The sequence below is a fragment of the Crinia signifera genome, chromosome 2 (assembly GCF_055691185.1).
Source record: "Crinia signifera chromosome 2, ASM5569118v1, whole genome shotgun sequence".
Classification (NCBI taxonomy): domain Eukaryota; kingdom Metazoa; phylum Chordata; class Amphibia; order Anura; family Myobatrachidae; genus Crinia; species Crinia signifera.
The window spans coordinates 103,593,134-103,607,809 of record NC_139218.1 but is presented as its reverse complement, the minus strand read 5'-3'; the positions used below and the strand labels follow the sequence as shown (position 1 = coordinate 103,607,809).

The following is a 14,676-nucleotide window of genomic DNA, read 5'->3' as shown; positions in this document are numbered from 1 at the left end:
AGTGAGGGAGCCAGGAAGAAAAATCTTCCAGAAATCATGTGGGCTGCCCAGGTGGGCGATACATCGCTGCAACACGCAGCGCAAATTGTCCGATAAGCAAACAACATTGAATACCCCCTATTTTGGCTAAGGACACTGCTGCATATAGATATATTGTTCTAGAATTATGTACTGTACATTAATCAGTCTTTGGGCTATATTAAAGAGTTCTTCGCCAACCTTATGGTCGGATCTTCTTTGCTGGCACCGAGACAGCAACAGAATGGAGTGGATATCTTGAAGGAGCAATCCAGGCTGGAGAGAGAGCTGTCAGAGAGGTATCAACATTATTTATAATTAAGTAAATATATATTAATTTAGTAATAAATGCTTCATAGTCTTAAGCTGAAGTTAATTATTTATTGTATTTATTTATTAACAGTTTCTTATATAGCGCACACATACAGTATTCCACAGTGCTTTACAGAGAATATTTGAACATTTACCTCAGTCCCTGCCCCAGTGGAGCTTACAATCTTTATTCCCTACCACATATACACGCACACAGACATTGTAGGGTTAAATTTGTCGGGAGCCAATTAGCCTACCAGTATATTTTTGGATTGTGGGAGGAAACCCCAGTACCCGGAGGAAACCCACTGAAGCACGTGGAGAATGTGCAAACTCTGCACCGTTAGAACCATGGTGGGAATCGGACGCATGACCTCAGCGCTGTGAGGCAGTAATGCTTACCATTACACCATCCGTACTGATCTAATTAACCATGATACCATGTTTATGCTGGTTAATGCAGCTGTGTTTTCACAGTTCTAGGCTGGTTCAAATTATTTCTCACCTGTAGGTCACAGAGAATTCATCTGGAATAAACTAATGTCCAGTGCCATGTGGTGTGCCACAAGGTTCTATACTATCCCCACTGCTTTTTGCAGTATACATGCTACCAATGGGTGAAATAATCATTCACCATGGCCTAGTCTACTACTGTACTTGCACTTACAGTACACTGGGGGTTCAGAATTACAAATACTGCATATGTGAAGACTCTTGGCAATGTCCTAGTTGCTATAACAGCATGACACTCAAACATCAGATATCCAACTCTAGACAACTATTGGTTCTAGACAACCAATTCTTTATTCTTTTATCTGAGAAACATAGCCAGAATCAAGCCCCTCATTTCCTCATCTGTAAAAAGTCATACATGCATTTGTATCTTCTCAATTAGACTACTGCAATGGTATCTTTCTTGATCATACAGCTGGTTCAAAAATGCAGCTGCCAGGCTGCTAGCCAACCAGACCCTTTCTCTACTCTGTCCACTAGCTGCCTGTAAGATAGCAAATCGCTACAGACTTTTAAATTCCTACATGACCAGGGCCAAAGGTGCCTGCAGGAGCTTCTGATTTGATATTGCCCCACTCAGTTACTGAGAGCTGTAAAGGACATTTACAGTAGCAGTACTTTAATCTGTTATTCGCCTGGGGGTCATTCTTTTAGCCACGTGTCACCAATTCTAACAAACTCCCTTCCCTGCACAGCTCGAGAGGCCCCCACTCTAGAATCCTTCAAAAACAAATGCAAGACTTTCCTATTTACTTGTCTTAAGTACCTTTGATTCTGTATTTTATGAAAAGCTTTCCTGTACTTCAGTGCTTCAATACTGTATTATACAGTATTAATTCTATCTGTTAAGCACTGTTACACTAAAAGTCACGTAATAGCGTATAATCGCATGAGCGCCCAGACCCGTTTTCCTGTTAACATAAATATATAAAAAGCAGGGGAAGCTGCATGGAGTAGCAGGCAACGATCCTACAGCTGCCCGCTCATAAATGGATCCATTAGCGGTGGCTTTGCATAGGTAGTAGGCTGTTGTGCTCCCACGACTGGTGAGTTTGCAAGGTGGTGGTTCCAGGAGCATGCATACGTATTCTCCCACAGCACACATTAGAAAAACTGAGGCTGCAGAAGGCTGTGCTATGCATCGCAGCAAAGCCACACTATGCAGCCACACATCTGTATATTATTATTAATATTATTATAATTATTTTTTATTTTTATTATTAATCATGGGACAGGAGTTATTACACTAGCAGCTGGGAGTTACTTTGTTTTTTTTCCCCCCAAAGTATTTAAAAGTGGCTTAAAGTGACTCATAAAATCACCTTACCATATGTGGCTCTCAATCTCATCACCCATGTGTCTTCTCCATCATCACTCCCTGTGTCTCTCTTTTTCCTCAAATCATCACCTCACAATATGATACTGTATGTTGACATGAGATTGTCAGCATGGTCATGATGATCAACATAATAGATCAACATAATAGAATGTCAACAAATTGTTCCGGGTGCAGCATCAGGCACTATTGTACCTGGCTCCAGCAGCAGCATGTCCAGCGGAGGCTTCCAGGTCCTTGCAGTCATGTAACCATCAGTTCCTGTGTAACGATCTGAAGTGCCAGCATTCCAATATGTACAGTCCCCCTGTCAGTAACATTACCTATCTTGACGGATTTTCCTGTCCCACAGCATAAACCTAATGTCGACATTCTTGCAATGTGGGCATTAGTATTAGCTGTTGACATTTAAACAGTGGACCTTATTCACAGCCTTGCAAGACCCCAGGCGCCGCCCGCACGGCTACCCACCCTTCCCTCGCACACCGCAGGGAAGAAATCATTCGATGGTCAGCAATCTCTGTGGTATCTCAGATCTCTGAGCGCCCTGTGTGGGAAGTGGGCGGACATTGATGTCAGCTGTCCGCTTCCCACATTGGAGTCATCAGGGAATTTCCTTTGGATCACACAGCATTTTCATGGGAATGCCCATGAAATGCTGGGCATTCCCATGGGCGAATCCCCCGACCCACCACCCCATGCGCCCACATGGACTTCTGTGTGCGAGCGATGTGGCCGCTCGCGCACAGTGGCTGCACATGCGCATAAATAACTATGCGCATGAGCAGTCGCCAAAAATCGATCCCCTGTGCGAAATTGCGGGTGACCGATTAAATCACAATCGACCCCAATGTCAGAATAATAACTGACAGTATGGTATGGTGTCAACAATATGAATGTCAAAATTGTTACTGCCAACCTAATAACTACACCCCATTCTCTCTGCTACCACATTACTGTATCTTAAACTCTTGAAGACAATATTTTTTTGTTGTATCAACATAAAAATCTTCAGCCAGATTCCCTGTTTAAGACTTGCACAAGGCCAGTCAAGTTTCATAAGTGCACTGTCACAATTCATGGATGGATATTGCTGATACATACTTTGAGAACAGAGAAGTCTAACATGTTGGTGGTTTTCATCAGGGACCCTCACAAGGGAGTTTGTGTTTCACACAGATTGTGGCCCTCTGTCTGGATCCTTAATATGAAACTACTATAGACTAGTGTAGAAAGAACATGTAGCTGTGAGGTGTATAGTAGTAGAGTGGACAGACTGGGTCAGGACTAAATGGGAGACTCTGGAACAGGGACATAAAATGGGAGCAGAACAGAAAAATGCCTGGGTAAAACAGAACTCAGTGACAGCAGGAATCAGGTACAGGATTCTTGAAAGAGTTGTACACTGAAGCACTTACATGCTCATTGCCAATTTACTTTGCACTTTATATACTGTATGATTTATTATCAGCAGCATTAGTAACAAATGCATCTTTTTGCATGATAAAAATGTCATAATTGTACTAACATTTCTTTACCTTTACTGGAAGTTATTTATTTACATGTGTTTTTATTATGTTTATTTTCAGTTTTATATGTATTTTAATGTCTTATAAACATAATTAATTATAATCTTTACTATTCCATCTCTGAGTGTATATATATTTTTTGTGCTAAAGTTTTAATGTATTTTGGTTTGCTTTAGACATTTTGCCCCGAATTTGAACACCAGCTGCTGATTGCAACTAATTAATAGAGACAGGATTATATGCAACATAAAAAGCTTGAAATATGCATGCAAATATGCATAAAAAATACTTAAAATATGCATAAAAAGTGTTAAAATATGATACATTAAATAATAAAAAAAGTAATTTTTAACTTATTTATTTAAAAATCAGCATACAATTAGTTCTGCAGATGTCTAGTGCTGTACACAGGATTTTTCTTTTCTTCCTGGCTGCTACAGCAGACTGCAGCGTCCAAAGCTCTTCTTGCATCAACTACATGGACCCTCATCTCCAGCGACGATGGACCAAATGTCAGCATAGTGTAAGAGGGTGGCGCAGTGGAAGGCTTCCTCCCTGCGCTGCATACTCACTATGACAAGGCATTTCCTCCGCGCCGTGTGTTGTCACAACCCTTCTGCCCACCTCCTCTGCTGAAGAAGTCTATCTCTTGGTGTAAAGTCCCAGGCCAGGGGCAGGCAAAGGTTCAGGAGCTTTGTAATGGCATCCGTCCTAAGTTACTTTTATCAACATGGATTGGCAGCCTAGAGCAGTGTCAGACATAGCGTTCCCCACACTGCGCACATATTGCCCCAGCCTGCACACTCTACCACTACCCGGCCAGCAGCAGCAGGGCAAGCAGTGCTGTGATTCGGGTGGGAACAGGGGCGAATTTAGGGGTCAGGCCGCCCCTAGGCACAACATTTTTGTGTCCGCCCCCTCCCCCTATTTTAATGTAAACATATATGTATATACATTGTTATTTATATATTTCATAAAAATGTACTAGCGTGTGATGTAATGTGCATGGCAGAGCGGGTGGGCAGTGGCGGGTGATGAGTGGCGCTGCCACGGACATATGATAATTCATGTCTGCGGCGGCGGCGCTCGTCACTCGCTGCTGTCCACTCGCTCTGCCATTTAACCGAATGTCAGCCTGCATGCCGCCCTTAATTGGTGCCGCCCTGAGGCCGGTGCCTCACGGGTCTAGGCACAAATCCGGCCCTGGGTGGGAAGAGGGCTGGGCCTAAAATATGCACCATCACTAGATTTTAGGTAAAATATGCAACAACCAGTGAGAATGGGTTAAAATATGCAAATGCATATGCAAATATGCAAATGCATATAATCCTGTCTCTACTAATTAATTAATTTATGTATTCCATACTTATTGAGCACACTGTGCCAGGGTTACTTTGTTTATAAGTTGAATGTACTTTTTATGTACAGTATAACCTACATTCAATGTACCATGTATGTATAATGTTTTTATTTTATGATCTCTTATTAAGTTCCTGTTTACACTTGTTACCAAAGCTTATAACATTGCATTTCTATTGCATTTTAAGATTTTATTTGATTTGGGCAAAATTCGAGAGAGTGATATTTGGATGCCAGAACCACAGTCATTGGTAAGAGCTGCAGAATATTAAGGAATTCCATGACCTACTTTTAGCTATAGACAAAGAAATTGTATTATATGCTGTTGACATACATACTGTACTTGTAAATCCCTGGGTTTTTTATTTTCTGGAATTTTGGTCTGTTTGAATGCAAACTACATGGAACAACTTTTTTTATAGACTACCATAGTAATTGACACCCCTGTTTTATTTTTTTTGGTATCCAGATGGCTGACAGGCAATGTTAAGGTCAACAGTAAATTGGTAACACACAAAAGTTTGTTCTGCGCAAGGATGACATTGACAAAAGGTCAACAAAAGCAAAAGGTCGACACATGAAAAGGCCAACATGATTTATTGAGGTGTATTTTCATTTCATAAACTTTTTTCGGTACTTATGTAATATCTGGACTCTCGTTTTTCTTATGAGACCGCATCCCCTCGCGGGGCTCGCTGCGCTCATCACGCTTCGGGCACGGTGGCTCGCTGCGCTCGCTACACTATATAAAATCAACTCCATGCGTAGTTGGATAGTAGGGGTATGAAAAAATGGGGTGCATATAACATGGGAGTCCAGATAATACATAAGTACCCTTTTTTCATACTTTTGCTAAAACATGTTTAGGAAAGGTGAAGAATCATGAATCAGAATCAGCGTTATTGACCAGGTATACGTGCGTATACTAGGAGTTAGATTTGGATTGATATGCAACAGCCAGAATGGGAACAAGTAAAACAGCGACGGTACACACATATATATATATATATATATATATATATATATATACACGTTTGGCGACCTGGCACTCCTTGTAATTCTGTCAATGTGTCACAAACCTGACTTGATTCACATTTATTTCCTGATGCTGGCCTGGTTCCTAGCTGCTGCTGTTGCAGCTGCTTTCCATTCCTCAGTGATCAACTCCAATGAAGCTTCCTGAGTTCTGCACCAGTCACATGTTCCAGGTACTCAAGGTATAATTCTTGGTTCTGGCTGCTGCTGCAGCTGCAGACAATTAGCAATCACCTGGAGGAATATAAGCCAGCTTCCCAGAGTCCTCCTTGCCTTGAACAACTGTTCATTCTGCTTCCTGAGTGGTTACCCCAGAGACAGAGAGTTCCAAGGCTCCTGGTTATCCAGTCTCCTGTGATCCCATCTCCAAGTGTCCTGCTGCTGCTACTGCTGCTACTTACCTGGTTCCGGTCATCTCCAGAGACTCCTGCTATTCCATCCTGCGGTTGAGTGAGCAAGCTATTCCCTGCAGAGGATACCACTGGCACTGGCCAGCAATCTCCACTAGCTCCCAGGCTAGACCCCTTGGCTCCCAGGCCAAACTACCTTCAAGACCTATCAGTGACTTTCTTCCATCTCAGTCCTGATCTGCCGACAGGCACTGTCTACCTCAGTCGACACTCAGCTTCTGCCGTCTATTCCTGACTAACAACATCTGTGTCATCCCTGACGTCCATCAGTTGCAGCATCTGAGTATTGTCACGTTATCATCTATTGTCGACATTGTGTCAACTGTTTCCCAAAGGGCCTCCAGAGACTCTGTGCTTCCGTCATCTCCTGGTGACTAACAACATCCGTGTCATCTCCGACGTCCACCAGTTGCCGCATTCAAGCATTGTCACACCTACATCTGTTGTCGACATCCTGTGTCAACTGTTTTCCCAAGTGTCTCCAGAGGTTCTGTCACTCTCTCCAGGTTATCTACATCATGTACTGACGACGCCCAGGTCATCACCACTGGCTCCCAGGCCATCCCGCAGCTCCCAGGCTGCCAACTGTCATCACCGGCTTCCAGGCCGTCTCGCAGCTTCCAGGCTGCCTACTACAACTCCGGCTCCCAGGCCATCCCGCAGCTCCCAGGCTGCCAACTGTCATCTCCGGCTCCCAGGCCGTCTCGCAGCTTCCAGGCTGCCAACTACAACTCCAGCTCCCAGGCCATCCCGCAGCTCCCAGGCTGCCAACTGTCATCACCGGCTTCCAGGCCGTCTCGCAGCTTCCAGGCTGCCTACTACAACTCCGGCTCCCAGGCCATCCCGCAGCTCCCAGGCTGCCAACTGTCATCTCCGGCTCCCAGGCCGTCTCGCAGCTTCCAGGCTGCCAACTACAACTCCAGCTCCCAGGCCATCCCGCAGCTCCCAGGCTGCCAACTGTCATCTCTGGCTCCCAGGCTGTCTCACAGCTTCCAGGCTGTCAACTATCTTCCCCGGCTCTCAGGCCGTCTCCAAAGACATTTCCTCATTTCTCCAGTGTCCTCACTCCCAGCCCGCGTCCAGAGGACCAGGACAGGGGGCCGCGACCTGCTTGCCAGACGCAGCCAAGCCCATAGTTCCTTGCGGGACTCCCTGGTGAACACCGCTGGTAAGTTAGACTCCGCGCCCCTGCTTCTGGTCTCCGCCAACCCTCTGGTTCGCTCTGCTCGGGTTCCCAGTGTATGTCAGATATAAAGTCTCTTGCTCAAATCTACTCCCAGAGTTCCTCCTGTGTCAGCGAGGCTCCCAAGACTCCAGGCTTCCCAGTCTCATCTGAGAATCCATCCAGTTGCTATACCTGTGCCTCCAGTCGTCTCCCATCTGACTGTCGACATCCTACGTCGACAACTCCCGCAGCTTCCAGACTGTTCACTGTCAGTAGCCAACACTGAGTTACTGTGCCCTGCTTTCCCTGTGTAGGTCATACCAAACCTTCTATATCCTGCTACCCAGCGCCCTCCACTGGCCCACCACGGTCACAGCCGAGTACACAAGAACCCTCGGTGCTGACAGATTGTTCAAGGCTGATGTACTTGGCTCACGACCCAAGTGTGGGACCAGCGGCTCTTCCAGGTGTCTCCGGCTGTATGAAGATCCAAGAAGCCACTCAGCAAGGGATAATGAAGAGTCTCCAGGGAGTATCCACCCGATTGGATACTATACAGCAGTCGTTGGCACCTCTTGCGTCGACTGCCAAAAAATTTTTTGCGTCACCTATTGCCACTTCTAGTTTGGATGATCTCCAGCAATTTCTGGGTACTTCTAGTCCATATTCCAATTCAACACCGGTTGTTCCAGTATCCTGTCCCCGGTCCCCTATGGATTGTCCGCGGATTTCCCAGTCCCCTTGTCCAAGGGATTCTGAGCCTCTGAGCGTTCTTCATAGATTGTTGGAACAGCTACAAAGTCTTCTGTCCACTATAATTCTGCTAATACCAGAGATTCTTCAGAGTACACAAGTTACCGCAAGAAGTTCCGTGCGAACCACTGCTACGAAACAATCTCCTGTTACAAACTCTCTTAGAAATAATCTATTCTCTTCCATGCAGTGTGAAGACAAAGTCAGGAGGTCCTCGCATTCCAAATGCTCGGAAGCTGAACGTCAGCGTCGCAGACAGCTCCACCTATGCTTCTATTGTGGTAGTGCTAGTCACCTTATTAGAGACTGTAACCTCTGTACATCCAGGAGGGGTGACAAGTCCCAATACCGCACTGCTCTTTTGCATAATACTTCTGAAACATCTGCTCCCGCCATCTCTGCCTCAGTCACGCATATTCCTAGTTCCAAGTTTGAGAACCAGAAGAGGATGTACAAGTCTCGCGTCACTCAAAGGGTCTCCGATTCCTTAGTCCCAAATAAAACATCTGTGTCCGTAGCCTCGGATGAGGTACCTGATCCTGTAGCTTGTGCTGGGACATCTGTAGCTACAGTCCAAGGAAGTGTTTTGAAAATATCAGCCTCCAGCGAGGCATCTGATGCTCTGACCCCAGAAGAGGTTTCTGTTTCTCCAGTTCCAGAAATGGCACCCAAGCCATTTACTCCAGGTCAGCCTTCTTCCTGTGCTATTATGTCTACACCCTGTGTAGTCCAGGTCCAAGACGGACCATCTGTATACCCGGATTCTGTCCGTTCCGGGTCCAGCCCGGACTCCGCCTTTCCCAGTGTCGAACTTCAGTCTGATTCTCTTAGTAATGGTCTTCCCAATAACCTCCCGGCATTTCTAAAAACAGTTCAAAGAGAATTCCCTCCAAAACCAGCTCCTTTGGGACCTTTGAAAGGTTCCACCAGGGTCACCAAGAGCTTATCCACTACTGCACCATCACTTTCCGAACAAGATCAAGTTATATTGAATCAAGACATTTCTCAATTAAAAAATTGGAATGCCTCCACGGTATATCAGCAGTCTCAAATTTCTGGAGTGTCCAAACTTGAACAAGACCAGACACTACAAGATCCATATATTAACAGTCATCATATCTCCAGAAATAAAGATGTTTCTATACCCCATTCTCCTGACTTAAGGTTGGGTGTAGTTTCACTCTGTTCTTCGGCAGGTCCTTTTAGGAATTCTAGCCCCATGGATGTACCAGCTAACATCACTTCGGTCCCTAAAGAGAAGAATACTGATCATTCAGAGTCTGCAATCTGTATTGGGTTTTCTACTTTACATTATTCACATGACTCTCTAACTGATATCTCCAAGAGAAAGGATCATATATGTCCACTAGAATTGGACTCAGATTCCGATTATGACCCAGTTTATGATGAAACTCCCTATCCAGGAGGTTTTATTCTTCCCGACCATGTTTTTCTCCAGGACGATACTCCAATAAATTCAGTTTTTTTTGATGATGGATGGTCCACCTGTTCCGAAGATGAAGACTAAGAAGATATGTGAAAAACTCAGTTTGTGAGTTCTTTAGTTCTCCTGCCAAGTTCATTGGGGTGTCCGGAGTCCACCCTAAAAAGGGGGGGTACTGTCACAAACCTGACTTGATTCACATTTATTTCCTGATGCTGGCCTGGTTCCTAGCTGCTGCTGTTGCAGCTGCTTTCCATTCCTCAGTGATCAACTCCAATGAAGCTTCCTGAGTTCTGCACCAGTCACATGTTCCAGGTACTCAAGGTATAATTCTTGGTTCTGGCTGCTGCTGCAGCTGCAGACAATTAGCAATCACCTGGAGGAATATAAGCCAGCTTCCCAGAGTCCTCCTTGCCTTGAACAACTGTTCATTCTGCTTCCTGAGTGGTTACCCCAGAGACAGAGAGTTCCAAGGCTCCTGGTTATCCAGTCTCCTGTGATCCCATCTCCAAGTGTCCTGCTGCTGCTACTGCTGCTACTTACCTGGTTCCGGTCATCTCCAGAGACTCCTGCTATTCCATCCTGCGGTTGAGTGAGCAAGCTATTCCCTGCAGAGGATACCACTGGCACTGGCCAGCAATCTCCACTAGCTCCCAGGCTAGACCCCTTGGCTCCCAGGCCAAACTACCTTCAAGACCTATCAGTGACTTTCTTCCATCTCAGTCCTGATCTGCCGACAGGCACTGTCTACCTCAGTCGACACTCAGCTTCTGCCGTCTATTCCTGACTAACAACATCTGTGTCATCCCTGACGTCCATCAGTTGCAGCATCTGAGTATTGTCACGTTATCATCTATTGTCGACATTGTGTCAACTGTTTCCCAAAGGGCCTCCAGAGACTCTGTGCTTCCGTCATCTCCTGGTGACTAACAACATCCGTGTCATCTCCGACGTCCACCAGTTGCCGCATTCAAGCATTGTCACACCTACATCTGTTGTCGACATCCTGTGTCAACTGTTTTCCCAAGTGTCTCCAGAGGTTCTGTCACTCTCTCCAGGTTATCTACAGTACATCATGTACTGACGACGCCCAGGTCATCACCACTGGCTCCCAGGCCATCCCGCAGCTCCCAGGCTGCCAACTGTCATCACCGGCTTCCAGGCCGTCTCGCAGCTTCCAGGCTGCCTACTACAACTCCGGCTCCCAGGCCATCCCGCAGCTCCCAGGCTGCCAACTGTCATCTCCGGCTCCCAGGCCGTCTCGCAGCTTCCAGGCTGCCAACTACAACTCCAGCTCCCAGGCCATCCCGCAGCTCCCAGGCTGCCAACTGTCATCACCGGCTTCCAGGCCGTCTCGCAGCTTCCAGGCTGCCTACTACAACTCCGGCTCCCAGGCCATCCCGCAGCTCCCAGGCTGCCAACTGTCATCTCCGGCTCCCAGGCCGTCTCGCAGCTTCCAGGCTGCCAACTACAACTCCAGCTCCCAGGCCATCCCGCAGCTCCCAGGCTGCCAACTGTCATCTCTGGCTCCCAGGCTGTCTCACAGCTTCCAGGCTGTCAACTATCTTCCCCGGCTCTCAGGCCGTCTCCAAAGACATTTCCTCATTTCTCCAGTGTCCTCACTCCCAGCCCGCGTCCAGAGGACCAGGACAGGGGGCCGCGACCTGCTTGCCAGACGCAGCCAAGCCCATAGTTCCTTGCGGGACTCCCTGGTGAACACCGCTGGTAAGTTAGACTCCGCGCCCCTGCTTCTGGTCTCCGCCAACCCTCTGGTTCGCTCTGCTCGGGTTCCCAGTGTATGTCAGATATAAAGTCTCTTGCTCAAATCTACTCCCAGAGTTCCTCCTGTGTCAGCGAGGCTCCCAAGACTCCAGGCTTCCCAGTCTCATCTGAGAATCCATCCAGTTGCTATACCTGTGCCTCCAGTCGTCTCCCATCTGACTGTCGACATCCTACGTCGACAACTCCCGCAGCTTCCAGACTGTTCACTGTCAGTAGCCAACACTGAGTTACTGTGCCCTGCTTTCCCTGTGTAGGTCATACCAAACCTTCTATATCCTGCTACCCAGCGCCCTCCACTGGCCCACCACGGTCACAGCCGAGTACACAAGAACCCTCGGTGCTGACAGATTGTTCAAGGCTGATGTACTTGGCTCACGACCCAAGTGTGGGACCAGCGGCTCTTCCAGGTGTCTCCGGCTGTATGAAGATCCAAGAAGCCACTCAGCAAGGGATAATGAAGAGTCTCCAGGGAGTATCCACCCGATTGGATACTATACAGCAGTCGTTGGCACCTCTTGCGTCGACTGCCAAAAAATTTTTTGCGTCACCTATTGCCACTTCTAGTTTGGATGATCTCCAGCAATTTCTGGGTACTTCTAGTCCATATTCCAATTCAACACCGGTTGTTCCAGTATCCTGTCCCCGGTCCCCTATGGATTGTCCGCGGATTTCCCAGTCCCCTTGTCCAAGGGATTCTGAGCCTCTGAGCGTTCTTCATAGATTGTTGGAACAGCTACAAAGTCTTCTGTCCACTATAATTCTGCTAATACCAGAGATTCTTCAGAGTACACAAGTTACCGCAAGAAGTTCCGTGCGAACCACTGCTACGAAACAATCTCCTGTTACAAACTCTCTTAGAAATAATCTATTCTCTTCCATGCAGTGTGAAGACAAAGTCAGGAGGTCCTCGCATTCCAAATGCTCGGAAGCTGAACGTCAGCGTCGCAGACAGCTCCACCTATGCTTCTATTGTGGTAGTGCTAGTCACCTTATTAGAGACTGTAACCTCTGTACATCCAGGAGGGGTGACAAGTCCCAATACCGCACTGCTCTTTTGCATAATACTTCTGAAACATCTGCTCCCGCCATCTCTGCCTCAGTCACGCATATTCCTAGTTCCAAGTTTGAGAACCAGAAGAGGATGTACAAGTCTCGCGTCACTCAAAGGGTCTCCGATTCCTTAGTCCCAAATAAAACATCTGTGTCCGTAGCCTCGGATGAGGTACCTGATCCTGTAGCTTGTGCTGGGACATCTGTAGCTACAGTCCAAGGAAGTGTTTTGAAAATATCAGCCTCCAGCGAGGCATCTGATGCTCTGACCCCAGAAGAGGTTTCTGTTTCTCCAGTTCCAGAAATGGCACCCAAGCCATTTACTCCAGGTCAGCCTTCTTCCTGTGCTATTATGTCTACACCCTGTGTAGTCCAGGTCCAAGACGGACCATCTGTATACCCGGATTCTGTCCGTTCCGGGTCCAGCCCGGACTCCGCCTTTCCCAGTGTCGAACTTCAGTCTGATTCTCTTAGTAATGGTCTTCCCAATAACCTCCCGGCATTTCTAAAAACAGTTCAAAGAGAATTCCCTCCAAAACCAGCTCCTTTGGGACCTTTGAAAGGTTCCACCAGGGTCACCAAGAGCTTATCCACTACTGCACCATCACTTTCCGAACAAGATCAAGTTATATTGAATCAAGACATTTCTCAATTAAAAAATTGGAATGCCTCCACGGTATATCAGCAGTCTCAAATTTCTGGAGTGTCCAAACTTGAACAAGACCAGACACTACAAGATCCATATATTAACAGTCATCATATCTCCAGAAATAAAGATGTTTCTATACCCCATTCTCCTGACTTAAGGTTGGGTGTAGTTTCACTCTGTTCTTCGGCAGGTCCTTTTAGGAATTCTAGCCCCATGGATGTACCAGCTAACATCACTTCGGTCCCTAAAGAGAAGAATACTGATCATTCAGAGTCTGCAATCTGTATTGGGTTTTCTACTTTACATTATTCACATGACTCTCTAACTGATATCTCCAAGAGAAAGGATCATATATGTCCACTAGAATTGGACTCAGATTCCGATTATGACCCAGTTTATGATGAAACTCCCTATCCAGGAGGTTTTATTCTTCCCGACCATGTTTTTCTCCAGGACGATACTCCAATAAATTCAGTTTTTTTTGATGATGGATGGTCCACCTGTTCCGAAGATGAAGACTAAGAAGATATGTGAAAAACTCAGTTTGTGAGTTCTTTAGTTCTCCTGCCAAGTTCATTGGGGTGTCCGGAGTCCACCCTAAAAAGGGGGGGTACTGTCACAAACCTGACTTGATTCACATTTATTTCCTGATGCTGGCCTGGTTCCTAGCTGCTGCTGTTGCAGCTGCTTTCCATTCCTCAGTGATCAACTCCAATGAAGCTTCCTGAGTTCTGCACCAGTCACATGTTCCAGGTACTCAAGGTATAATTCTTGGTTCTGGCTGCTGCTGCAGCTGCAGACAATTAGCAATCACCTGGAGGAATATAAGCCAGCTTCCCAGAGTCCTCCTTGCCTTGAACAACTGTTCATTCTGCTTCCTGAGTGGTTACCCCAGAGACAGAGAGTTCCAAGGCTCCTGGTTATCCAGTCTCCTGTGATCCCATCTCCAAGTGTCCTGCTGCTGCTACTGCTGCTACTTACCTGGTTCCGGTCATCTCCAGAGACTCCTGCTATTCCATCCTGCGGTTGAGTGAGCAAGCTATTCCCTGCAGAGGATACCACTGGCACTGGCCAGCAATCTCCACTAGCTCCCAGGCTAGACCCCTTGGCTCCCAGGCCAAACTACCTTCAAGACCTATCAGTGACTTTCTTCCATCTCAGTCCTGATCTGCCGACAGGCACTGTCTACCTCAGTCGACACTCAGCTTCTGCCGTCTATTCCTGACTAACAACATCTGTGTCATCCCTGACGTCCATCAGTTGCAGCATCTGAGTATTGTCACGTTATCATCTATTGTCGACATTGTGTCAACTGTTTCCC

At 46.7% G+C, this 14,676-nt stretch overlaps 1 protein-coding gene across 1 annotated transcript in view; it reads left to right on the top strand.

Moving 5' to 3' along the window:
- LOC146059946 (amine oxidase [flavin-containing]-like) overlaps nt 1-14,676 on the top strand; it is a 108,501-nt gene that overhangs the window by 83,161 nt on the left and 10,664 nt on the right. The window contains exons 13-14 of the mRNA XM_083172664.1: nt 206-317; nt 5,256-5,318. Of these exons, the coding sequence (XP_083028790.1) occupies nt 206-317; nt 5,256-5,318 (175 nt within the window). The remainder of the gene's footprint in view (nt 1-205; nt 318-5,255; nt 5,319-14,676) is intronic.